The 25546-nt window shown below is 57.2% G+C and overlaps 1 protein-coding gene and 1 long non-coding RNA gene across 2 annotated transcripts; one reads left to right on the top strand and one right to left on the bottom strand.

Annotated features, from left to right (window-relative positions):
• Nucleotides 1–1154: 1154 nt before the first annotated feature.
• On the bottom strand, nucleotides 1155–4137 carry MEX3B (mex-3 RNA binding family member B). The gene is made up of 2 exons (XM_047846708.1): nucleotides 3496–4137; nucleotides 1155–2639 (listed from the first exon to the last, which is right to left on the bottom strand). The coding sequence occupies exons 1-2, from the start codon at nucleotides 3785–3787 to the stop codon at nucleotides 1192–1194; spliced, it is 1740 nt and encodes a 579-aa protein (XP_047702664.1). The 5' UTR covers nucleotides 3788–4137; the 3' UTR covers nucleotides 1155–1191.
• Nucleotides 4138–5613: 1476 nt separating this feature from the next.
• Nucleotides 5614–11442, top strand: LOC125158986 (uncharacterized). Its single transcript, XR_007149631.1, has 3 exons — nucleotides 5614–6577; nucleotides 6691–7049; nucleotides 10425–11442. It is a non-coding gene; the product is annotated as an uncharacterized LOC125158986 (long non-coding RNA).
• Nucleotides 11443–25546: the final 14104 nt, after the last annotated feature.

The following is a 25546-nucleotide window of genomic DNA, read 5'->3' as shown; positions in this document are numbered from 1 at the left end:
GTAAACAAATGTATTAAAATAGGAATACTAAAACTATAGTGGCCCAACAGAATTTTCGTAGCTTGCACGGAATTCTATTTATACAAATGTTAGAAAGCATCCACAGTTCCTTTTGACGTGTTTATACGTTTCCGTTTTTTTTTTTTTTGTAATAATATAGAATAAAATATGCTTTATATCACTGAATAGAAAATATGCTGGGTGAAGCAAATCTAGAAGATTTGTCTGAACCTATAAAATCTCCATCCCAACAGAATACTGTTCAAAACATTACACATTTTATGGTTTTGTAATTTCGTCACAATTGTGTGGTTATTAAAATAATACAGTGTTCTTTGCCATAAGGCCATACTAAAATAAAAAGATTTAACCCAGCTACAAAAAAGTTCACTGAACTTAAATTAAAATACTTGTAAACATCTTTGCAATATGAAATATAATTTTTCAAGTCAAAAAAGAATAAAATACTTCAATCTGTATTAATGCAATTTCTCTTTAAAACTTTTAAACGTTTTTAATATATAAGAGATATGTTACAGTTTGTTTAACTTTTATAAAGCTGCAGTATCCTGGATTCACAGGAACTCCTGGCCCTTCCACAACATTCAAAAAGGATCCACTGTGTTCTAGAATAAGCATCGGAGGAACCCAGCCACAGAGGGGAACACACGTAAAACAGTCCACACATCCCATAAGCACTATTATTACCATCTTAATCATAATAATTATTGTTCTTTTTTTTTTTTTCTCCTACTTTAAGAAAAATGGAAAACTTGTGGGGTCTTCTTCTTCTGGAAGCTTCCTATTAAGTACAGTGTAAAAACTATCATGACTAGAATGTCGCCGTTCCTATTATTTATAGAGCATGCATTTCAGGTGGTTCAGATCAGAGGCTTCCCAGGCTACAGTACTCTTGATGCAGATATCCTGGCAAGTTCCTTTGTTTAAAAATTACATTTTAAAAATGAGCGGATACTACAGCTTTCCAAGCTCCTCTGGACCTCAGAGTGAGAGCAGGGCGGGGGGGGGGGGGGGGGGGGGGGGGGGGGAAGGTGGGGCACCAAGGCGGCGGGTGGGCGCGGACAGGGTGGGGGTGGGGGGAGTGAGGCCGGAGGGGAGGGGAGGGGAGGGGGGGGTCCCCCCCTTCTCCCCCCCCCCTCCCCGCGGGGTGCGCGCAGGCGCGCGCCGCCTTCAGGAGAAGATGCGGATGGCCTGAGTGACCGCGGTGTGGCAGACCGGGCACTCGGGCTCGCTCTTCTCGCAGATGCGGTTGGCGCACTCCATGCAGAAGAGGTTGTGGCCGCAGGGCACGAGCGCGGCGATCACCTCGCTCTCGAAGCACACGGAGCAGTCGCGGCTGCCCTTCCGCCGCAGCCCCGACGACGAGGAGGAGGAGCTGGAGGAGGAGCTGGACGACGACGACGAGCCGGAGGTGTCCGACGGCTGCAGGCCCGGCAGCTGCGCCCCCAGCCCGTTGGCATAGGCGGCGTAGGTCAGGCCCCCTCCGCCCGGGTCGCTGCGCACCCGGCGCGCCAGGTGGTGCTCGCCCGTCCCCGGCGCCATGTGCAAGGGCGGGGAGAGGCGCGGGCAGCTGGTGCCCGGGTGCAGCCGGCGGTGCACCAGCAGCCCCAGGTTGGCATTGGAGGGCGCGCTGGCGCCGCCCCCGGGAAAGACCACCGAGGAGGACGAAGCGGAAGAAGACGCGGAGGAAGAGCAGGAAGAGGAGACGGGCGCCGCAGGTCCGCCCCCCGGGGACCGCTCGAACTGAGCCCAGAGCAGGGGCGCCCCAGGCGGGGGGGCGGGGGCCGGGTCGAAGGTGGGCGGTAGCTCGGGACAGCCGTCGGGGGAAGGCACGGAAGCTTCCCCCGCCGCGTAGGTGTATCCATTGCCGTTGTTGTTGTTCCCGTTGTGGGCGAAGCTGAGCGCGGGGCTGGGGGGGCTGTAGTCCGCTAGGCGCGGGGTGGCGGCTGTGCTGCCGCCGGTCCCCCCGCCGAAGTAAGAGTCTGTGGAGGCGCTGCCGAGCGAGCTGGAGCTGTCGTTGCGGTAGCTAGAGAAGGGCTTGCGGCCGGGGGTGGGCGTGATGCTGGGGGTGGGCTTGCTCCAGAGGCTGCCCGGGCCGGACCCGCCGGACCCGTGATGCAGATCAAAGCCCACATCCGTGCCGTTGGCGTGGAAGTCGTTCTCATCCGTGAGCTCAATGATACCGCCCGTGCGCAGGGCGATGTGCGCCTCGATCTCCTCGCGAGCTCGGTCCACGTTCTCAGGCATGCCGGTCACCTCGAACACCGGCTCCTTGTCTCGGCTGGGCGTCACGATGTACGTGTGCGTCTGCTGCTGGATGCGCTTGATCGTGGCGCCCTTGGGCCCCACCACGAGCCCCACCACGCGATAGGGCACCCGCACCTGGATGGTGGTCTGTCCAGGCAGGTTGGGCGGCCCGGGCACTGCGCCGTTGAGCGCCGTGTTCTTATTCCGCGAGGCGCGGATCATGGAGAAGTGCTCCGCGGCAGAGATGATCTCCCTCCGAGCCATGGCCACATCCTCCTTCCTGCCCGTCACAACAAAGACAGGCTCCTCCCCGCGAACCGGGGTCTTGATGTAAGTATTGGTCTTCGCCCGCAGCGCTTTGATTTTACAACCTGGGAGCCAGGGTGCAGGGGAGGGAGTGGGAGAGAGAGACAGACACGCCCATTATCCCGGGGTAACCGCGGAGACCTGGGACCGCCCGCGCCCAGGGCTGCGGGACGGCAGGACACGCTTTGGGCGGAAAGGGGGCGGCTCCCTCACTGACCCCGGGCCACGCCACCGGCTGGGAAGCGGGTTCCACCCGCGAGGCGCTCGAGGAACAGCCCATTGGCTGCCCAGCCCTCCCCCGGTGACTGCAGTCGTCCCGAGCAAACCCGAGAATCCCAGAAAAAGTCAGCTGGGGAGATGCCGCTAGGATCCAGCGGGGCGCGCCGTCCGCCCTGAAGACGAGGCGAAGGGGTCCGGGGAAGAGGGCCGGAGCCGCGATCCGCCCCCCCCCCCACCACCAGAGCTGGGGGACTGATGGGAGGGGGGGGGCAGTCCCGGGACCCATTGTTCCTCCTCTGGGCTCCATTCCGCTTTGCAGAAATCCAGAATCCTCCTCCCATCCGATGCTCACTCCTCCTCCTCCCCCTCCCAAAGGACCCATCAAAGGCCCCCTCCCCCAAGCATCTTATATTTAAATTCTATTTCCCGGGGTGGGTTGGGTGGGGGGCGCTAGGGGAGAAGGCAGTGATTTTAGCAGGATGAAGTGCATCCCGCCGTGGCAGCGGCGCGGCTCCGGGAGACAGCCTGCCTGCACTTTCTTTGTCTGGGGCGCCGGCCCCTCGCGCGGCTCTTCCTCTCTCGTCAAGGCTCGCGGGCGCCGCGGATCCCGAGCCCTCCCGCGCCCTCCCCGCGGGGCGGTGGCCCGAGACCCTCTCCCCCACCCCCACCCCCCCCCCAGCTCCCCATCCCTGCCGGACCCACCTTGCCGCCCCACGATCTCGGCGACGTGCTCGGAACTGGGCACCGGCACGCACTCGGTCATGTTCACGCTCTTCTTGCGCGGCTCACTGTCGTACAGAGAGGCGCCCTCGTCACTGTCCAGCCCCAGCAGGGAGAGCTGATCGAGCGCGAGCTGCAGGGCTCTTTGGTCATCCAGGGTCTCTCCCCCGCCGCCGCCGCCGCCGCCGCCGCCACCGCCGCCGCCGCCGCCGCCGCCTCCCCCTCCGCCGCCGCTGCCGTTGCGCTCCAGCTCTGCAAACAGGGAGCTGGGCATCGCTCGGCCGTGCGCGCCGCGCCCCCGCCGGCCCTCGGCTCGGCGGCGAGAAGCTGCGGCCACAAAGGCAGCCGGGAAGCGAGTGGTCAGGGGCGGGGAGGCCGGCCGGCTGCAGAGGGCTCCGTTGCTCCTTTCTCGGCGCCGGGAGGAGTGGGGCGCTCGGTGCGGTCCGCGCCGGGCAGTGGCTGCAGGAGCCCCCGCCTGGGTCCCCACCCCAGATCTGCCGGCGGGTGGGGTGGGGGCAAAGCTCGAGCGGCGGCCGCGCGTACCCCCCGAGTGCCCGGCTGGCTGGCCACAATGCCGAGCGAGGAGCGAGCAGGCGAGCGACAGCAGCGTTTCTTTAAGGAGCCCCTCCCCGGCTCCTCCACTCCCTCCCTCCCGCCCGCCCGCCCGCCCTCACTCAGCGCTTTTTCCTCCTCTCCTCCCCGCCTCTTGACTGAGCCTCTGCAGCCAGACGGCTCCGGAGGGGGACGAGGGAGGCGCAACGTCACCGGCGGGAGCTGACACTACAATGCTACTGACACTATCGCTGGGGGAGGCGATTGGCGCGCGCCGGGCCGGGGGCGGGCGGAGGCCGCGGTCAGGGCGAGCGGAGAGCGAGCGCCCCCCACCCCCGCGCTCGCCGCAGCCCGCCCCGTCCTCCTCCCGGCCGCGCCCCTCCCCCGCCGCCGCTAACGCCTCTCTTTGTTGTCTAATGCGGGACCGGCAGGCTCGGGACACTCGCGCGTACCTATCGGCCGAGGACAGTCTGTCCCCAGATCTCCTCCCTCGCGCGATTGAGAAAGGAAAACGCGCCCAACTCTGCTGCCAGCGGCCGGGCTCTGAGCGAGCGGTCCTGCGAAAGTCCCGTTAGCGTCCCCAAATAAGCCACCCCTAGAGCCCACGGTGCCACTGGGAGAAGGGTCTATTGTCCGCCCCAAAGGGCGGTCCGAGTCCTCGGACACGGAAAGCGGGACTCGGGGTCCCGGTGCGCACTGGCAAAGTGGCTCCTGGCGCGGGTTGCCCACCTGCGCGGGAGCGCAGGAGACACAAAGGCATAGGCCCGCCCGCATCGCTCCTCGCGCGCGCGCCCGCAGTTCGGTCCCCCCGGGCAGCACTCCGTCCAAGTGGCCCCGAAACTGCGGATCGGAGAGCCGGAACCCCGCCGCAGCGCGGGCCTGGCCCGCCCTGCGGCCGGCGACCTCCGGAAGGCGCGGGCGGGGGTCCTGCACACGCCCCGCGCGCCGGCCGAGCCCCCGCGGGCGCCGACGCGTGCACGAGCGCCGCGCCGCCACCGCGGGGACGCCGGCCATGGCTCCGGCGGGCGGCGCGGGCGTGCGCGCGCCGCTCTCGGGTCCCTCCCCGCCCCGCGGCCGGGCATGCGCGGTGCGCGCGAGGAGCGGGCGGGCCCTTTAAGGCGGGCGCGGCGGAGCGTGCGCCGGCCCCTCCCGCGGCCCCGCCCCGACGGGAGGTGTGCGCCCGCCGCCCCGCCGTTCTTTGTGCGCTTCTCGGGGTGGAGTTGGCGGCGGAGGGAGGGCGCGCCCGGACCGGCCGGAGGGGGACGGCGAGCTGCGCCCCCTTCCGGAGCTCCCGCGGCCGCCTCCGAGCGCGAGGGAAGAAAGAAGGCTTTGGGGGCCGGGCCGGGGCTCACCGCCTGCCCGCCGGCCGCCGCCCGGTCCGCCCCCTGCGCAGGCACGGGCGCCGACGCCCCCTCGGGCCCCGCGCGCGCCCCTCTTCGTGGTTCCCGGCGCCCCCGGGCTCGCCTCGTCCCCGCGCCCGGCCGGCCGGGGGCTGCGGTTCGGCAGGGCGGCCGGGGGCTGCGGTTGGCGGAGAGCGCCGGCGTCCGCGCGGCTCGGCGGGACGCGCGCGCGGGACAATGCGGCCATGTGGCCGCCACCGCGGACGGGCCCACGCGGGGGGCCTGCCGGTGCCGCGGGGCGAGCTCAGGGCGCACAGGCGGAGGCTCCCGGGTGTTCTCTCCCTGCGTGAGCCCGGGAGGAGCGCGAGCGCCCGGGCCCCGGGGTGCCATGCGTGAAAGGAGGGGGCAGGTCGTACCTGCCCCGGCCACCTCGTGGGTTCGGAGAATTAACTGTGACAGTAGATGCGAGCGCGCTCGGGAATCAGTGGGCAGTGCCGCAAACGCCTTTACTTTTGAGCACGGGAAGGTGTTCCCTTCTTGCTCACCTGGAGCTGTCTTGGAGAAGAGGTGCTGATTATTTCCTCGGGGAAATGAGGCTTAGAAGGCGCTCAGAGTGGTTATTTCGTCAGGATGTTTGTGTCTGCTTCCCTGAGTCCGGGGTGTGCGTGAGACAGAGAGAGGGAAAGAGATGGGGCAGAGGCGGTGGCAAGTCCTCTGGAGAGCCACCGCCTAGTACTCTAGTGAATTCTTGTCTTTTTCAACCTGGTTTGTGGGCTCCTGTCCCACTCATCTGTGGATGAGGAGGGGGTGCCCGGAGGAAGGAGGTTCTCCGTGGAGAGGGTCCTGGCCGGGAATGGCCTTGCGCAGGGCCTATAAAGGCCAGGGCAGACAGGGAAAGGACTCCCAGGGCCTCCGCGTTTACATGTTGCCAACACCACAGGCTTTTTTGCTGGCCTCTCAGCTCCGTTTCCAGGAATTTAATAACCTCCCGATTGGGCCAAGTGGGGTTTCCTTTTTCAAACAACACCATGAAAAGTAAAGTTGTTCCTCAGCGTCCACTGCTAGTGAGGCCCGCACACAGGTAAATGGGGGCTCCCCCACCCAGGGTTGCTCCTGCAGGGGGACAGGCCTGCACACATCCTGCCTTCCTACCTGCAGTGTTAAGATTTCAGGTGGGTTAAATCAGAAACCCATGTTGTTGAGAGTCCCTGGGGTCCTTGGGTCATTCCCAGGACGGTGTGTGTGACACTTTGTGGAACTGACAGGTGTCCTTCTCCCCCAGCAGATCTGCACCCGGCCGTAACTGCAGGTGTTCCATGAAGTCACACATCTGAGCCCACTTGGAGGATCAGCTCAAACTCCGACCCGACGGATGCATGGAGAGCTGCCTGTGGTCAGGTGCAGCCCGGGCCGCCCTCCGTAGACCAGAGTGCTTCAGGAACACCTGTGCAAAGATCGGGTGGTTTTCTGAAGACGCCCACAAAATCGAAGGGCCTCCTGAGAGTCTAGGAGGGTGATGTTTGACAGACCCGACCCCCCAGCCGAGCTCAGCTTCAGCACGCTGGTCTCTGAGAAGAGGCTAGTATCCAGCGTCCCACCTGCCTTCGGGGGGTTGTTTGAGCCGATGGATAATGACGGTGAAAGGTAACTCGCTGTAAATTACAAAGCACTAAGCAAACGTACTTAGTTTGGGGTGGGGTGGTGCTTAACCCACAGTCACTTCGTATCTTCTCTACTTGTATCCTGTGCTGACGGGTCAGGGGATTTTCTGACACTCGAGTGCTGTTATAAAAGTAACAATCTGGAAAATTTAATTCTCAATTAGTGGATTTAATAAGCCAAGACATGATAAAACTTGCAAAGTCCAGTTCTGTTTTTAAATAGACCCACCTCCCTAGTTTTTGGCTAGACTTTCCCAGGCTCCTTTAGGACCCCAGAGCTTAATTACTTTTCCCGATACAGGACGCTTTCCCCAAGAACTTCCCGAGGTGGCCATGGTTTTGTTTTGTTTTGTTTTGTTTTGTTTTATTATTATTATTAGCAAAAGAAAGGAGCTTGCAGAGTGCAGAGTGTGGTCTGGTAATGTAATCGAGAATTTCAGTTGTCCCAAATTAAGAAAAGGTAAAGTCACTTCTGTTGTCTCCATTTTGCAGATGAAGGTAGGTTAAGTCTCTTGCCCAGGCGGAGGCAGATTTATTTATCTTGAAGCAAGTGAAGCCTGAGCTCTGGGCTCTTCGCGTGCACGGGGCCTTTGCATGGCCATGGGAGGGGTGAAAGCAATTTATTCACAGGATCACGTTTTAGTAAAGTTTTCAAGAGTGAGGTCTTTATTCTTTTCCTTAAGCAGGACCCCTATGGTGACGTGACCTTTAGACTCAATAAATCTCAGATTCTCTGTTGGGCTCCAGGTCACACAGCTGATAAATGGTACCCGAGCCTGTGAGCGGAACCACCCAAGTTCCGTCCCACCTCTGAGCTGTGGATCCTCAACTGGAGGTGGGAAACACTTCGAGCCTTGCGTCCCTCACGGGACTGTACCGCCCACGTGGGTGAGGGCGCCTGAAAGCATTTTGGTTTTTGATGTCCTGTTGTTAACATGTATGTAACATGGACACAACGTTTTTGAAGAATGTTTTGATAATATGGGAAATGCTGTCCTTGGGTTGGACGAACAGAAAGAGATAAGAGGCGCGTATGTTACTAAATCTGCAGGAAGCATCAGGAGAGGCAGACGAACAGGCCGGGAAGCAATACGTCGGCATTTTCATGATGGTTCTTTAAATAGCGGGATCACGTTTTATTTTCATGTCTCAAGTTCTGAGCGTCTTTATTGGATTAGTTTTTAAAAGCGATACATGCTGGGGCGCCTGGGTGGTGCAGTCGGTTAGGCGTCCGACTTCAGCCAGGTCACGATCTCGCGGTCCGTGAGTTCGAGCCCCGTGTCGGGCTCTGGGCTGATGGCTCAGAGCCTGGAGCCTGTTTCCGATTCTGTGTCTCCCTCTCTCCCTGCCCCTCCCCTGTTCATGCTCTGTCTCTCTCTGTCCCAAAAATAAAAAACAAAAACGTTGGAAAAAAAAAAATTTTTTTAAAGTAAAAGCGATACATGCTTAGTTTAAAAGTTAAACAGCGCTAAAATGCTTAATAAAACCAAAAGCACCCGTACCTGCTGTAAATAGAAGGGAAAAACCTAAAGCGAATCCTAGCACACATTTATACTTATAAAAGCTTTCGGAATTATGAGGGTAGAGAGGGAGAAAGTGTCATAAATTGTATAAAATGGGCCTTTAAAAGTGGCTTGACTTCTAAAATTTAAACGTTCGTTTGGTTAATCATCAGTAATAACCATTCTGCAATGTCGAAGAGGAATAGGAACCAGAGGTGGTAATTTTAAAACCTTGAAGATACACAGGAACTCCGGGAGCCCGGAGGCCCGCCGACCTTCGGGAAGGAGGTGCCCTTCTTCCTGAGCGGGGATGAAATGGACCCGTGGAATCCTCCACTTGACCCCAGACTCTCAGGTGGAACCCCTTTCTATGAACTGATGAATTCTAGCAGGTGGTTAGAACCTCAGGATGCCAGCAAGTGTGTGGTCCCAAACTTTTATGTGGCAGGGAGCGGAGGAATGGGAAGCGGCTGGCCCAGACTCACAGGCTCGTTGACAGTGTGGGTCTGGACTGGGGACCCGGAGCCCTCACTTCCCACATGAAGTGCTCATTCTTTCTCAAGTAACTCAAGGAAATCGAGGCTGCCCCTAGCTCACCCCTCTGCGTGTCCTGGGCCGGCGTGGGGTAGGCTCAGTCACATTTGCTGTTGTCAAACCTATGAGGAACAGGACAGCTGCCTCCCAAGTCCAGGTGGGGGCCGTCCTGCGAGGCATCTGCAGGAAGGCGGTCTCAGCCCCCTCGCTCCCAGCCCCCTTTCCCTGAACTAAACGGGCCCCGAGGTGAAGGCTCCGGGAGCTGCCGGACCCTGTGTGGGGGAGGTGGTGAGGCAGCCACAGCTCCGTGGCCCCAGCCCCGCACGAAGCTCCTAGCAGGACTTCCGTGCCATGGAAGTAAAAACAAAATAAAACACCACGTGTTGACATATGGCACGAGTCAGTCACCATGCTGAACACCCGGACAGTGTCAGCTCTCACGGTGTACTGATAAGCTGCGATGGCCGTTTCTGTTCCAGAAAGGTCCCATTCTGGGAACTAGGATTGGAACCCAGCGACCCCAGACCCCCAACTGCAACCAACCAACGAACCAAATGCCAGGCCTCTGGCCACAGAGGAAAGTCTCGGGGCTAAAAGTAGTTATTCATCAGACTTGAGGATGACAGATAGAAAACAATAACACCAAATTAAATAAAAGTTGAAGCGGGTCACGATCCTGAGTGCTCAGGAAATGGAGTTTGAAAGATCAAAAGTGGGAAAGCCCTGAACGTGGAGGGACCAATAGTTCTCCGATACTTAGGAACTTTTCTCAATGGGAGGCTTCTTCTGTGAAAGTACAGTGGGGGGTGGGGGAGACAAGGGTAGATGCTTCTGGAAGGCAGATACCAGCAGAGGACAGGAGCCGCCTTGAGCTGGGAGCTGCCTGCAGATGGGGCGGGCCGCCTCCCAGAAACGCGAGGACCACTTAATCAGGGACGTCTACAACGGCTGCACGCACTGGCTGCGTAGACGGGTGCACCGGATCAGGGGTGACGTTTTGAGTTTTCCTCAGTCTGTTGACCTTCGACTGGTCAGCTAGTCTCTTAGCTTTGGTTTTCTCATCTGTAACATAGGAATATTAGTCCTTACTGAGGCAACAAAGGCGGGCTACCCTTCTTTCTCGCCAGTGGGATGGCGACACACTTGAGGGACGAGGGTTCCATGTTCGTCCTCTTCTAAAGTGACAGAACACAGAGCAGAAAAGGATTTAAAGCTCTAATCTTTTCCAGCATTTTGTATGACCCCACCTTCTCTGTTCTCATTACTTAAAAAAAAAAAAAAAAGAAATACCTTTATAACCTGAAGAATTTTTGCCTTTTCAGCATCACCGTGACAAGTCGAGATGCCAATCAGTTGAAACGCCGCTGTGACCGTCTCACAACTAACTCCGAATGACTAGCCAGCTTAGCTTCATGCTAAAATGATTTCTTCCCTGCGCATTTCAGTTCAAAAGATAAAAATTATGTCAGCAGAGCTATTAAAATTGTAGCTAATAATAGAATCGTTTTTGTTATGCTGATAAAGCAAATCTACAGCTTTATTTAAATTCCACAGCTGTCATTGTAGTAAAACGTATACTCGAGGATACGGAGATTCATGGGCTCTAACAAGCAAAGAAACACAAATGCGAGAATGCCTTTCGGGAGGCGTGAGCACCAACCTAACAGAAGAAGTAACACGGAGGCCATGATGTAAATTCCACGACTCCGAAGAAAAGAAAGAAGATGGGGTCTCCAAGCAGGAACGTGTTAAGAAGCATCGTTAAGTGGAAAGCGTGAAACCAAACACGACAAAGCATACAAAAAGTATATAACAACCAAATAAAACAAATACCGACAGGTCAGAAGGAAGAGAGACAAGGAGGCTGCTCGGCCCGCTGCAAAGAGATGGGGAGGGGTTCTCAGGGAGAACTTGACCTTGCCGAGGCCCTGGCCATGGTCTCCGGGGCGGGACTGGCCGGTGTGAGGCGGGCCAGTGGTGACCTTGGGGGGCACACAGATGGGTCTGTTTTAACTATTATAGGTTCATCTTAATTGCGTTACAAAATCATATTTAGTATATGAAACCTTGGAATTCAGTGATCAAGGCAAGGAGAAGCGGAAGTTGGTATGTATGTTTTGAAAGGAAGTCAATCTGAGCAAAACTGTTAGGTGAATAACATTACAGTTGGTGCTCAGATGTGGTAAACTGTACAATGCAGAGGTTATGTGAGTGAATGAGACTGGAGACAAACGACGGATGGGAAGATGTTCTAATTAGGCTAATTCTTTAAGGATTAATTTATCGTTAGAATTAAATTTTTTTTTAATTTTTTTAAGTGTTTATTTATTTTTGACAGAGAGAGATAGAGCATGAGTCGGGGAGGAGCAGAGAGAGGGGGAGGCACAGAATCCGAAGCAGGCTCCAGGCTCCCAGCTGTCAGCACAGAGCCCGACGCGGAGCTCGAACTCATAAACCGCGAGGTCATGACCTGAGCCGAAGTCGGACGCTCAACCGACTGAGCCACCCAGGCGCCCCTATAATTAGAAGTTTATACAGTAGTCAAAAGACAACCGTTTTGGGAGGTGGGGGGCACGGAATCTTTCGGAAGTTCATCTGAAAGATCACAGAAGAACGAAGGGGGGCTAGGAGCAGCTGTCACGACACCAGACGTTAGCCCCTCTTACGACCGCGGATGGACAAGAGTGTGTCATCCGTTCCGAGGAGAGGACGTCCAGAAGCCGGTGCGAGACGGTATGAGGCTGCGGCGGATACCGGCGTGTCTGTCCCACGGGCACCGGGCTGGGGGACGGGGAACACAGCGGGGTGACCCAGGGTGGGGCATCTGCAAGGGAACAGCACGTTGACGAGCCGACCGACAGGCGTTTGTGTCACATCACGACTCTGACAACAGCCACGGAGGACAGACCGTGGTGCAAGCAACTTGCAAAGTGGGGACCCGCAATTCTTGCTACGCGGAGGACTTCATCTGTGGCCTCAAAGTACATAACTGACGAGCTGAGAAGATGTTTTCATGCACGAAGTAAACTAAGGCAGAATAAGATGTGATATTTTTGAGCACTTATTACATACTAGGATGATGCTGGTGCTGTCATTCAATAATGTCAATAATCCAGTGAAATGGGGACTAACTTACTTCTACTTTGGCCCAGAGGAAACAGCCCGAGCTGGCCAGCGGCAGGCACACCCAGCCGTCCAAGCGCGAGCTCTCTTGCTTTTTTAAAAACCCCTTTGGTGAGAAATAACGGAGACACAGAAACCGGGACACGTGTGCGGTGTACGATTTGATGGCTTTGCACGTGTCCACGCACCTGTGACACTGTCCCCGCGGTCCTGACGATGGATGTATCCGTCGCCCCCAGAAGTTTCCTGCTGTCCCTTTTGTCTGTGGTGAGAACAGCATGAGATCCAGCCCCTGAAGTTTCTGAGCGCACGACACCGTGTTGTTCCCCACAGGTGCCGTGGGGCACGGCAGAAATCTAGAACGGGTTCATCTTGCATAACTGGAACTTGTGCCCGTTGGACATCTCCCCATCTTCTCCTCCTCCCGGACCCCGGTAACCTCCGTTTCGCTCTCTGCTTCTGAGTCTGACCCTGGCAGAGTCCTCCAGGGGGAACCACGCAGTATTCCCTCCTCTGTGATGGACTCATTTCACTTAGTGCAGCGTCCTCCACATTCAGCCGCGTCGTCACAAACGGATTTCCTTCCTTTCTTAAGCCTGACCGATGCTCTAATTTACGTGCATGCCACATTTTCTCGCCATAGAATTGCCAGAACTTTCTTCTGTTTTGCTTTGTTTGTTTTAGAAGAGCCGTCCTCGCAGGCATGACTGGGTATCTCATGGTGGTTTTCATTTGCATCTCCCTGGCGATGAGTCACGTCGAGCATCTTTTCACGTGTCTGCTGGCCATCTGTGTGTCGTTTTTGGAGAAATGTCTATTCGAGTCATTAGCCCCCCCTTTTTTTTTTCATCTGGTCTTGGCAACGAAGGCACGGATAGGACACCAAAAGCAGAGTCAACAAAAGCAGCAACAAACAAGCGGGGCTACATCAAACTAAAGGCTTCTGCACCGCAAAGGGGACCACCAACAGAACGAGAAGGCGGCATGAGAGGAGATGTTTGCAAACCACATGCCTGATGAGAGGTTAATATCCAAACTATATAAGGAAATCATACAATACCAAATATCAAAAACAAAAACGAAACAAATACACAATAACCCAATGGAAAAATGGGCAAAGAACTTAAAAAATATTTCTTCCGGGGCACCCGGGTGGCTCAGTCAGTTAACCATCTCTTGAGGTCTGTGAGTTCGAGCCCCGCGTCGGGCTCTATGCTGACAGCTCAGATTCGGATTCTGGGTCTCCCTCTCTCTCTGCCCCTTCCCCTCCCCCCTCAAAAATAAACATTAAAAAAAACTTTTCTCCCACTTAATCATGATGTGACGCCAGCAAAATTTTACAACTATACACACACGCGAACATTTGCTCCCACACCATATCGCTACATATTTAAAAGTTATGAGTCGAGGTATCACCTGCTGTACATAATATGTTGTAACCTCCTACCTAGACAAATAGACCTTCATAATGATCTGGAAGGCCAGGTTAGAATTCAGAGCCCCCAGCCTCTGTGCGGTTCTGCCCCAGTCCTTGGCCACACGGGGAGAGCTGGCCTTGGCCGTGATCCGTGCCTCCCGTCCCGCACCACAAGGGGGTCTCGAGCACGTGTGGAGCCCCAGCTCCGTCCACGCTCTGTCCCTGCCAACAGCCACACCCTTTGACACACCTTGGGCACATTTCTGGTGGGAGACGGGAGGAACTGTCCGGGGAGAGGCCCCCAGACCCTGAGAAGGGGGTGGGGCCTTCTGGGCATGGAGGTCCTGCTGTGACCTATCGTGGGGAGAGACACAGCCAGAGGGCAGGCAGCAAGAGTGGGGACCCTCGAAAGCATGGGGCCTGTCTTGTCCGACACCTAAAACCACTTAAAAAAAAAAATATATATATATATATAATAAGACTACTTAAAATATATACATATAACTATTTGAGTTATACAGTAGCAGTTGAAAATAGTACTTTATTCTTTCCATTTTATATCTGGGGGGAAAAACAAGTGAGCCTCGCGCGGCGGACAGGATGGCTGTAAGGAATCCTTCCATCCGTGACCGGCTCCCTCGCTGCCTCTCTCCTGGCTTCCTCCCCTTCTCCTTCCTCCCCCTGCCTGCCTGCCTTCCTCTCTTCCTTCCCTCCTTTCCTTCCGGACACTCAGACGCCCCTGTGCCAGGCACTGCCTGGGCCCAGGGGTCCAAGGGTAACCGGGCCAGATGCTCCCGGGCAGTCTGCAGCGTAATGAGGAGACCAGCATCGATCCACACAAATACACGTCTAATTACAAACTGGGACAAGCACACTGACAGATAAGCATGTGTTGATTTGCGGGTTGCCTTTGATTTAAGGTTCCCTGCTGAGACAGGGAGGAGTGTAAATCTGGTTTTCTCTTAAGGCCAGGGGCCTTACGTGTTTTCACAAACCTTCAAAATGGATGCGTCTCATACGGCTAACCAGAATCGGGGACGCTTCCTACGAGCATAGAAGCTCATTAAATCAACTCTGCTACTTTATGGCGGCAGTAAAACGTTACCAAAACTTTCCGAGGCGAACATGCCCGTGGCGTCACAAAGCCAACCGTCCAACTGGGGGTGGGGGGGGAGGTTTACTAGAGACCCCCCTGCCAGAGTCTTACGGAAACGCAGAAGGTTGGCTGGACGAGGGGTCTCCAAGCCCTTCGTGTTCGCTCCTGATGTCCCTGCACCACAAAATGGAAGAGGGGGGATGAATAACGCCTGGAGTTTCGCCGCTGTTCTTTCAAGTCCCCTACTCTAGATGGTTCCTAGTGGGCGAGCCCTTGAGGTGTGGGGCGGGCAGCGGTCACTTCACAACAAGTGGAAAGCAGGAGGGGGGTAGGCTGCAGCTCCTTCCTTTTGTGGGACTGAGGCACAGAAGACCCAGACACGGGTCATCTCTAAGTGGCTTTGCACCGGGGGACAGAATCCTCGAAGGAAGATCCACTTGTGCCGTGAACACCAGCAGCGTGGATTTCTGATCGCCTGTGGATCTCGGAGCGTTTCACTCACGGTTTTCATGGTTTCCCGCGAGGAATAAATAAGTCCCTGTGAAATTTTCCTTGGGAAAGGAACCACTGTATCCTTACCATACTCAAGGGTCAATTAGACAAATATTCCCCAAGAGGTAAAAGCAGAGTATCTTCCCCCCTCCTCCTCCCTCTCCCTCTCTTCCCTCTCCTCTCCCTCCCCCTCCTCCCGCTCCCCCTCCTCCTCCCTCTCCTCCTCCTCCTCCCTCTCCTCTCCCTCCTCCCTCTCCTCTCCCTCCTCCCTCTCTTCCCTCTCTTCTTCCTCCTCCCTCTCTTCCCTCTCCTCTCCCTCCCCCTCCTCCCTCTCCCCCTCCTCCTCCCTCTCCCCCTCCTCCTCCTCCTCCCTCTCCCCCTCCTCCTCCCTCTCCCCCTCCTCCTCCCTCTCCTCCCCCTCCTCCCTCTCCTCCCCCTCCTCCCTCTCCTCCCCCTCCTCCCTCTCCTCTCCCTCCTCCCTTTCTCCCCCTCTTCGTCCTCCTCCCTCTCCCCCTCCTCCAATCACATTATCATCTACAGCTATCCTCACGAAGCACTTTTCAAGCCGGTGGGCTTGCCTGCCACACTAATGTGCGCAGCCTCCCGCACAGGCTCCGTTTACTCGTTTCTAGAACGAGGGAGGGAAAGGCCGTTGCCCTAAACGGGCGGACACGGTGCCCGGGACAGTGCCCGGCCGTCCCCACCTCAGCGCCCGCCGTTTTCCGCCAGCGCCTCCGCCCCGACGCCCGCCTCTTAAAAACTGTTTTCTCTGCATCATTTTTCTCGTCCCACGAGGCCCCACCCAGAAGCCACCTCTCCAGCCACGCCCCCCGCGCCGACCCCTGTCGCCTTCCGGCCGGCCGCGAGTCGGGGTCTCCCGCGCCCTCAGCCCCGCGTCCGTGTTCTTTGTGGCTCTTTCCACCTCCCTGCGCCCCCCACCCCCCACCCCCCACCCCAGCCCCGCTAAGCCGCGGCTTCCCCGACGCTCCCGGCTGCACCCTTCCTGTGTCCTCAGAAACCACTTCCTCTCCGCGCCCGTCGCCACCCGTGGAGAACGTGGAGAACGTGGATCACGGGGCCACGGCCGTGCGTGCAGCGTGCACGTGGGGACGGCGGAGCGCTGGGCGGACTCGAGACGCACGACCCGGGAAGGGAAGCCGGCCACCCAGCGGCTCAGTCGGCGGGATCCCCGGCCCCTGCGCTCTGCGCTTCGGACACAAGACGTGCACGACTCCCTCTTCCCTGGGGCGTCCCTTTGCTCCCAGGTCAGCAACTGTCTTTTTTTTGTTTGTTTGTTTTAACTTTCAGACTTCCAGGCAAGGGCAAACACAAGAATAGTACAAGGAACGCACGTAGATTCTTTACCCAGACTCGTCTGTGGGTAACGCGTACCCGCTCGGCCTCACCGCCGTCTCCCCTCCCGCCCTCCCCGCGGGTGTTACGTGTATACACCTCACACACGCTTAGTTTCTGACACCTTGAGACCCCGCGAGCTGGCCGTGGCCCTCCTGCCCTAAACCCGTCGTCATGCACCTGCTGAGAACAGCGTTCCTGTCCCGCAGACCCCACCGCGGTGACCCACGCAGATGACACTCTCGTCACGTCAGCTGTCCTATTCCAATGTTGTCAGACAGGGTCAGCACCTTTTTAAAACACAAAATTTTTTTTAACGTTTCTTCATTTTTGAGAGAGAGCACAAGCAGGGAGGGGCGGAGAGAGAGGGAGACACAGAATCCGAAGCAGCTCCAGGCTCGGAGCTGTCCGCCCAGAGCCTGATGCAGGGCTCGAACCCACAGACCGCGAGATCATGACCTGAGCCCAAGTCAGACGCTTACCCGACTGAGCCACCCAGGCACCCCCTGCACCTTTTAAGTCCAAAAAGAGGAAGGAATCCAAAAGAAGCAGAGCTCAGAGAGACGGAGTAGAGTCCTATTTATTTATTTTTTTTTAATTTTTTTTTTCCAACGTTTGTTTATTTTTGGGACAGAGAGAGACAGAGCATGAACGGGGGAGGGGCAGAGAGAGAGGGAGACACAGAATCGGAAACAGGCTCCAGGCTCCGAGCCATCAGCCCAGAGCCCGACGCGGGGCTCGAACTCACGGACCGCGAGATCGTGACCTGGCTGAAGTCGGACGCTTCACCGACTGCGCCATCCAGGCGCCCCGAGTCCTATTTATTTTAAAATCCTCAGCTTTTGGAGTCAGTTTTCAAACACACACACACAGCTGACGGTGCTCTAGGCAGCCCACCTCGGTTTGCTTTAACCTTTCGGGTTCCCGTTACCTCGGTGAAAACCTTCCAAGTCCTGCGTAGGCCCGCGTCCCAGGTGTCCTAGGAAGGGAGCCGGCAGGTAACTAAGGCCTCGGGGCATGACGCGCGGGGTAGACTCTGCCGAGGCCGCGCCCGCAGCCCGATTCCTTCTTTTAGCAAGTCGCCCGGAGCCCGTCCCCTAGGCTGGCCGTTGAGGGTACAAACACAGAAGCTCATCTCTGCCCCACCCTGGCCTCCTCTGCCGCTGTGGGCTCAGACCGGGAGGCAGGATGACCCTGGGTTCTCTTTACGAGACGAGAGCCGGTTACCGGGCTCTGAGCCTCAGTTTCTCGAGCTGTACAATGGGGGTACCGGCGAAGGCTGAGAACGTCTGTCCAGCACTGGCACGGTGCCCGGTGCGCGGAAGAACTCAGTAGGCCCCCACCAGCACCCTGAGGGCGCAAAGACGCGGAAACAGGCAATTCTGACGCGATCCCCTGGATTGCTATGATGGCAGGCGAGGGCCCCCAGGGATCCCCCGAGGTGGAGGCTGTCTTCCAAGTGGGGCCAGAGCGGTCTTGAGACGAGGCACTGGACTAAGAATGGGAGGGTGACTGATCCGCTGACTGGAGGGAGTCCGGGGCCGCAGGAAAGGGAGGGAAGGAGAGGCTCCTGTCCATCTTCCGCGCAGAGGAAACTGCACGTGCAGAGCACGGGCGACCGGGAGACTAGGTGAGACTTCACCGCGCCGGCCTCGGAGCCCGCGGAGCGCTGGGCCAGGAGGGGGTGAGGCTGGCAGATGGCAGGGAGGCAAGGACGCGAGCGATTTGCAGGTGCGATGGCCGTGAACAACCGCGCAGGACACAGCACCTCCCGCCACTGGCGCGCTGGCAGGGGCAGGCCGGCCGCTGAGGCCAGAACAGGGCAAGCTGAACCCCCACGCCCAGCCCGGCCCACCCCTCCTTCCTCGTAGCCCAAATACCCAGACGCGTTTCCTGACTGTAAAATTAATAACGCTCGGCGCAGATGATGCCGGGAGTACTGGTTTTCAAGTCTCTCTTCTTCTCTTTTCAGTGAAGAAACTCTCCCTCGGTGAGAGCTTTGTTACCTGGCCTAACAAATGAACTCAAAGGCTGGTCAGCTGGGTGTCAGGTCAAGGGACCCCACGCAGCACCCCCTTCCACCTTCCCTCCTATAACCTGTTAGCACCAGGAGAAGCCCCCCCCCCCCCCCCCCCCGCAAAGTCCCAGCTCACCAAGGGGCGGGGCGGGGAAGCGTCCTGCTGTGGTGTGCAACTCCCCCAGGCCCCAGGGTGGCCCGCTTTGAAAGCGGTGGATTTTGCTGAATGTAAAACCCCAAGCTTTGAAATAAGACCCCATGTCGGGGGGGGGGGGGGGGGGGCTTCTGAGCCGAAGCTGCAGCAGAATCACCAGGAGCTCTTTGAGCTTCAGGGCCACCCCCTCACCTCTCCCATGCTGCTTTTGGAGCAGGGGTGGGGAGGCAGGGCCCACAGCTCCCCAGGTGACACTGGTTAAGAGCGTCTCCATCAGAGGGTCTTTGTTCCCCTCGAGCCCCGGGGAAGGCCCCCAGAGGGAGCTGCTTGTGCCAAAGCCCCGAGTGGGGCCCCTCGTTAGAGCTCCACTCACCCCCTGTGCCTTTAAATAGCACAGCCCCCTGGAGCTTTAAAGACACACTTTACCTTCAAAAAGTAAGTGCCGGCTCCCAGTCTTCCAGGGAACAGATCTGCTAAGTGACATGAACCACGGGCTCCATAACGTGGCCTCAACGTGGCTCCGACGGCAGCGACACGGAAAACGGCGCGGAGCAGACGTCTGACGCCTCCAGAGGACCTGGCCTGTTAACTTTGCCTTTTTAGGAAAAATAACGTCTCCGTTTTTTTCTGGTTTAAAAAATAGTATCTTGGGGCGCCCGGGGGGCTCAGTCGGTGGAGCGCCCGACTCTTGGTCTCGGCTCAGGTCGTGATCTCAGGGTTCGTGGGATCGACGCCTGCACGGGGCTGTGTGCTGGGAGCGTGGAGCCTGCTTGGGATTCTTGCTCTCCCTCTCTCTGCCCCTCCCTCTGTCTCAAAATAAATTAAAAAAAAAAAAAACTTAAAAAAATCTTATACAAATGCCAAGGAAGGGGTCGTGCTTCGCTTCACAAAGGGCTTCTAAGAGGACTTACCAGCAGAGGGTAGGAAATCTAATTTCAGATTTCAGAGCTGGAAATCTGATTTCAGCGTATGACCGTGGGTTTGACAGAAACCTTGGGAGCACGCAGATCGTGCAGGGGAGGGCGCAGCTCCCACAGCGGTGGCCTGAGGGTCCCCAAGACCCCCACCTGATGCTCTGCCCGGTGCGTCCCCCCCTTCCCCGCCTCTTGTCCCAGACCTTGAACACGGCCAGGCCTTGCTGGTGCCCCTTCCTCCTGAGGTCTGTGGAAAACGAGGATAAAAACCAACACATTCTTGGGAAACACCGGACTGTGTTCTTCAGTGGAGTTAGGAGGGAAGACTTGCTTCTTTCCCTGCCTTTGTGTGTTTGTTCTGTTTGTTGTGTGTGTGTGTGTGGTGTGTGTGGAGCAGCAAAAGACTTAATCCAGCTTTAAAACACACCCACACCCTCACAGCCCCTCCCCCACAGGGGAACCTGCCGGAAGGACCCTGAATCTTGGCCAAGCGCAGGAAGTGCAGTCTTGTCCGCAGGGGGCTGGACCGCCAGGTGGCAGGAGGAGAGAGGGACCGCTCAACTCTTGTCTCCCTGGGGCTGCTGGTCCCCGGCGTTCGCTGCACATCTCTGTTTCTTTCTCTCACAAACCACCTTCCTCTGCTTATGTCCACCTGGTTCCCCAGCCCAAATACCTAACGGGGGCTCCCAGAGTCTCTGAGTCGCAAAGTTTCTTGCAGCGACCATCTGCTTTGTCCAGCTCGAGTCCCGCCCGTTAGCCGTAGCAAAGTGTGGGGCTCCTGACCCCCTGCCCCGCGGCCACGCACCCCCACCGTGTCGCTTCCCTGCCCGGCTCTGTCCTTCATAAACAGGCACACGTCCCTGCCCCCCTCTGTCCTCCGGGCCCAAGTGGCAGGCATCGTTGGACGAATCTCCTGTTTTTGCCTGCCCGGCATCATCGGCGGCTCCTCCTTCCAGCTTCAGAATCCCCTTCACCTTCTGGAAGCCCCCCTCGCCCCACACTGTCCGCGCGGCTCAGCTCAGGCTGCGGCACTCCACTCCGCCCACCTGCCTGGACACTGGGTCCCTGTGACTCGGGTTCAGGGGGTGAGCATGTGACCCACACGGGGCCCAGGAGAGGCTCAGCCAGGACTTTCGGTGGACCTGTCAGGAAAGGGGTTTTCTCTTTCCACTGGAGTTGCCCATGGCCGTCGTGGTTGCCCCAAAATGAAGGCAGCACAGACGAAAAGCAGAGCCGAGAAACAGGACAATCGACAATCGACGGACGCCGCGGTTTGAGCAGCTCAATCCGAACACATGTGAAGCAAGTGGACCCCGAGAGTCTTTCTTCTGCTAAGCCAGTTTCTTGGCTTCAGCCAGTTTGTCCCTTCTGCAGCCAGAGGGGTCGAACCTACAACCCAATGGAAAGAAACTACTTTCATCGTTCTTGGTCGGTTTCGGCCCCGTCAGCCAACACTCACACGATGCAAGAGCTGGAAAGCCAGGAGAGCGCGTGAGGCCCAGGGCTTGGTTGCTGGCAGGAGCTCCAGGCCTTGGGGACCGAGCCCGAACTTCGCAGCCCAGAGCAAGCGTGCAAGTGGGGGTCCACGCCACGTGTCCAAACGTTCACAAGGTGCCAATCGAGCTCACAAACTATTAAAGACGGCGTATCCCGTGCTTCCATGCTTCCACTGTGACATACGCGATCTTCGTTTTCGACCTAGAAGGCCAGGATCAAGTGCGGGATCCTCCGCGGCTTGGAATTCTCCCTGAGGGCGCGGGAGGGCCAGCCGCCAGCGGGGACCCACCTCCCTTCCCCTTCCCTTCCTGTCCGGCTCCATCCTGCCCGGAGAGACGCCTCACACAAGCGGTGAGCATCTCGGCCCCCACGCATCCGAGCTCCGCTGCCCCCCCCCCCCCCATTCTGACGCTGCCCCTTCTTCACCACTCAGGCTCTGCCCTCAGGAGGACGGACTCAGGAGAAGAGGCTGGGCAAGTCCTCACGACAGGCCTCGGGCACTCGGACAGAGACTTCCTGCATCACGGGCACCCAGAACGTGGCCTAAAATGCGGGAGAGGGCGCGCAGGGCTCAGGCGTTGTGTTCCTTGGTCCTAGAGACCCTCTCCCTTCGAGGGGGACCGCGGCTGTGGGAGGGCTAGGGCAGGGCCAGGCCAATGGGCAGATCCGGCCGAAGTTAACACACAGGCGACTAGAACTAAGTTTGCAGGGCCAACCGGTGCACTGGCTTCCACCGAGTGTCGGTATTTTGTTTTGACTAGAGTGTCTATAGCACTGTATAGAGTGCTGTAGGCCCAGTCCCTGTCTGCTGAGGCACGGGGCCACCGGGCTGCGGGGACTCTGCATGTCCGGGAAAGGTGTGTGTCTCACCACCAGCGGGGATTCGGCCGTCCCAGCAGCTGGAGACGCACTTGCACTGAAGTTCCTATTCACAGGACCGCCCCCGGCCGGGCACAGCGTGCCCCCACGAGACCCTCCCGAAGTTCTTCCTAGTTTCTGGAAGCACTACGGTGAACAACGGTCTCCACTTGGGGCTCTGCTCCGAGAATACGGGCGTCTGCCACTCTGTTCGACTCGTGCTTCAGGATTACAGAAGTACGTTCCCGGTGGGAACGAGAGTCTGGAAGGAAACTGCACGTAACATGAAGGCCCCGGGGACCCAACAAACGGAAAGAGCACTTGGAAACACATCAACAGGGAGACGGGCCGGTGTGGGGACGGGGCGACTTTCTGCAAAGCGGAATGCCCGGCTGCCCAGGCCGCTACAGACGACCAGGGCATCTTCCCTGTTGCACATGTGTGTGTGTGTGTGTGGGGGGGGGGGGGGTCACCGAGAGCGTCCAGCCAGTCCCCACCTCCCTCCCCCAGCAGGACCAGCAGGTCTCAAGACCTCGACCACCCACCCCAGGCCCATAAACCTCCCTTCCGGAATCTCCAGTGGGAAGGGCCGGGGTGAGGAAACGGTCGGAAGGCGGAGATCACTCAAGGGCTGGCACTCCCCCTACATCCCAGCTCTGCGACATCCTGTAATCTGACCCCTCAGGCACGGTCCCTGGGGGGACACTGGGGGCGTGACCCCAAGGTTCTCCCCCACTCAGCAACTTCTCTTCTTAATAGCACCCTTAATAATTTGGGAAGTCGACAAGGGCCAAATTAACACCAGAGACGACCTACACAAAGCTGACCCGAAGGAAATAAGCATGCGCCCCTCTTCTTCAGAGTTTTGAGGGCCCCGGGCAGCCTTCTTGCCCTGGAACGTGCAATCAGAATCAAGAGAGACTTAAACCGGACTCGTGTTTGAGGACTCCAGTATGTTTTTTGATACAAGAAAAGAACATCTACATTCAACGTTTTGCATCAATCAACGACAGTGCGACTGGATCACGGTAACTCCCAGACAACGACAGGATTTATTTACAAAAGTGTCACAATACGTGGGAAGCAATATAGTCTGGTCATGATACACAGGCACGAAACCATTAAGCTTTTTTTTCTCCAATCCCACTGGTGTTTCTCCGTGTCCGGATTTATAACCTCGTTGAGAGACAACCCCAAGTCTAAATTTGAGGCACTTCCTGAACGGGAGGCCGCCGCTCGCGGCCCTCTACCCCTGCGGGCGGCTGGGCTGGTCCTAGATCTGTACCGGTCCTGGATGTGGGCAGGTGCTGTACCTCTCACGCAGGACACCGGCTTCTGGGGCCCCTCGTGGTCTCTCCAGACTAGGGCTGCTGTCCACCCGCTGGGCCTGCCCACCTTGGTCTGCAGGTGCCTGGAGGGCCCCGTAAGAGAACTCTCCTCTGCCCCCCGCTGCAGAATTCGGCAATTGCTCTGGACATTCTGCTCCTGCCTGGTTGTTCTTACCCTCCTGCCCGCTCCATGGGACACACTCTTTCCTCCAAAACCTCAGAGCAGTAAGCACGGGCCAGGCGATGGAGACACAGAGAGGAGCTGAGCGGCTCTCCGGGAGCTCCCGGCCGAGCCAGGGAGACACGCGTGTGACGGCTAGATCGCACCACAGTTAGATGACAGCAGAACCTCTCAGTTTCTTTTTTCCTTACCTTCACTGTTCATCTCCCCGTCAGACTCAAAGCTCCATGAAGATGGACGGTGTTGGTTTCGTTCTGTCTCCTCCCCTCCTAGCACATAGTAGGTGTTCGATGCGTACTCGTCCAACAGACAAATATTTCGCACACTTGTCATTCTTTGTGCTTATGTCACAAGTATTTCTCAGTCTAATTACATCTTCTTCGGTTTATTTCAATTTTTCTTTAATGTTTATTTACCTTTGAGAGAGAGACAGAGAGAGACAGAGCGTAAGCAGGGGAGGGGCAGAGAGAGAGGGAGACACAGAATCTGAAGCAGGCTCTGGGCTCTGAGCTGTCAGCACAGAGGGGCTCGAACTCACGAACCATGAGATCATGACCTGAGCCGAAGTCAGACGCTTAACCGACTGAGCCGCCCAGGCGCCCCTGGGTAAACGTCAGTTTTAATGACATCACTTTATTTCCTCTGTATTTTCCAAAGTGGCCTGAAGATAAGAATCGCCTGAAGCGTCTTTCTGAAATACAGATTCCTGGGCACCACCGCAGCCCGACCGCACCAGGATTTCCCAGGGACGGGGCCCCAATCTGCAGGAGGAGCCACATAGCAAGTGCCTGAGTGGCTGTTATCGTCATCAGGGAAATTCCAAATTCTAACAAATTTATCAGGGATTAATTTAGCCTGCTTCTAAATTGGGTGATTTCTAGAAAACCTGCTTTTGGGTGGACAGTAGGATTTCTGTTGAGCGTGTCACAGGTGTATTTCTGGGCCAAAGGCTGCACACGGCTTCCAGCTGGGAAGCCACCTGCTGCACTTGGCCTCCCCCAGGGCCTCCCTCGCCCTCCGGGGTCTCTGCCCACCTTGTAGGTGACTCTGTATCTCCTCGTCTTGTTTCCTGCTGCTTTGATTCTGGCTGAGACTGAACGTCTTCCTGTGTTTGATTACTAATCACATTTTCTCCTCTGAGAATTTTCTTTTTCTTTTTTAATTTAAAAAATTTTTTAATGTTTGTTTATTTTTGAGAGAGAGAGAGAGAGAGAGCGAGCAGGGGAGGGGCAGAGAGAGAAAGAGACACAGAATCTGAAGCAGGCTCCGGGCTCTGAGCTGTCAGCACAGAGCCCAACACAGGACTCAAACCCATGAACCGTGAGATCACGACCTGAGCCGAAGTCAGAGGTTCAACCAACTGAGCCACCCAGGCGCCCCAACTTTGAGTTATTTCCAAACACAGGAGCTGCACAGGCACACGGACTCACACACACACCTTATCCTCCTTTCCTCTGTCACTCCTCCTGTCTCTCCATGGAGAATAGTTAAGTGTCTGCAGGCTGGCGGTCAGGGCTGGAGTCACAGGCACTGGGGGGAGGCGCTGGCAGCAGTAATAATGACAAAGGCCAGAGCCCCGAGGACCACATAGGAAGAAAGCACGAAAGAGAAGAAGTGAGAAACTGAGGCCCCAGGGCTCCATCATGCAGAGGCCGGGCACAGGGGGCTGGCCTGGGAGGCTGGCCGCAGATGTAGGAGGCAGGCCGGCAGCCTTGGTGTCCCGGGACACCGACAGGGGAAGGTGTGCAGAAGACGGGGTTGCAGGAAGAGGCCCCGCCCAAGAGTGGGCAGGCCTTTGCTTTTTCTTTACTTGTTCCATGGTTTGCTTGGTGGGTTTCGCATTTAGTGTTTATTTTGAGGGGGGCAGAGAGACAGGGAGAGAGAGGGTGCAAAGCTGTCGGCACAGAGCCAGACGCGGGGCTCGATCCCACAAACTGAGATCGTGACCCGAGCTGAAGTCAGACGCTCAACCGACTGAGCCGCCCAGGCGCCCGGTGGGTTTCGCGTTTAACCG

This window comes from Prionailurus viverrinus, unplaced genomic scaffold (assembly GCF_022837055.1).
Source record: "Prionailurus viverrinus isolate Anna unplaced genomic scaffold, UM_Priviv_1.0 scaffold_40, whole genome shotgun sequence".
Lineage (NCBI taxonomy): Eukaryota > Metazoa > Chordata > Mammalia > Carnivora > Felidae > Prionailurus > Prionailurus viverrinus.
This window is presented reverse-complemented; position numbering and strand designations above follow the sequence as displayed.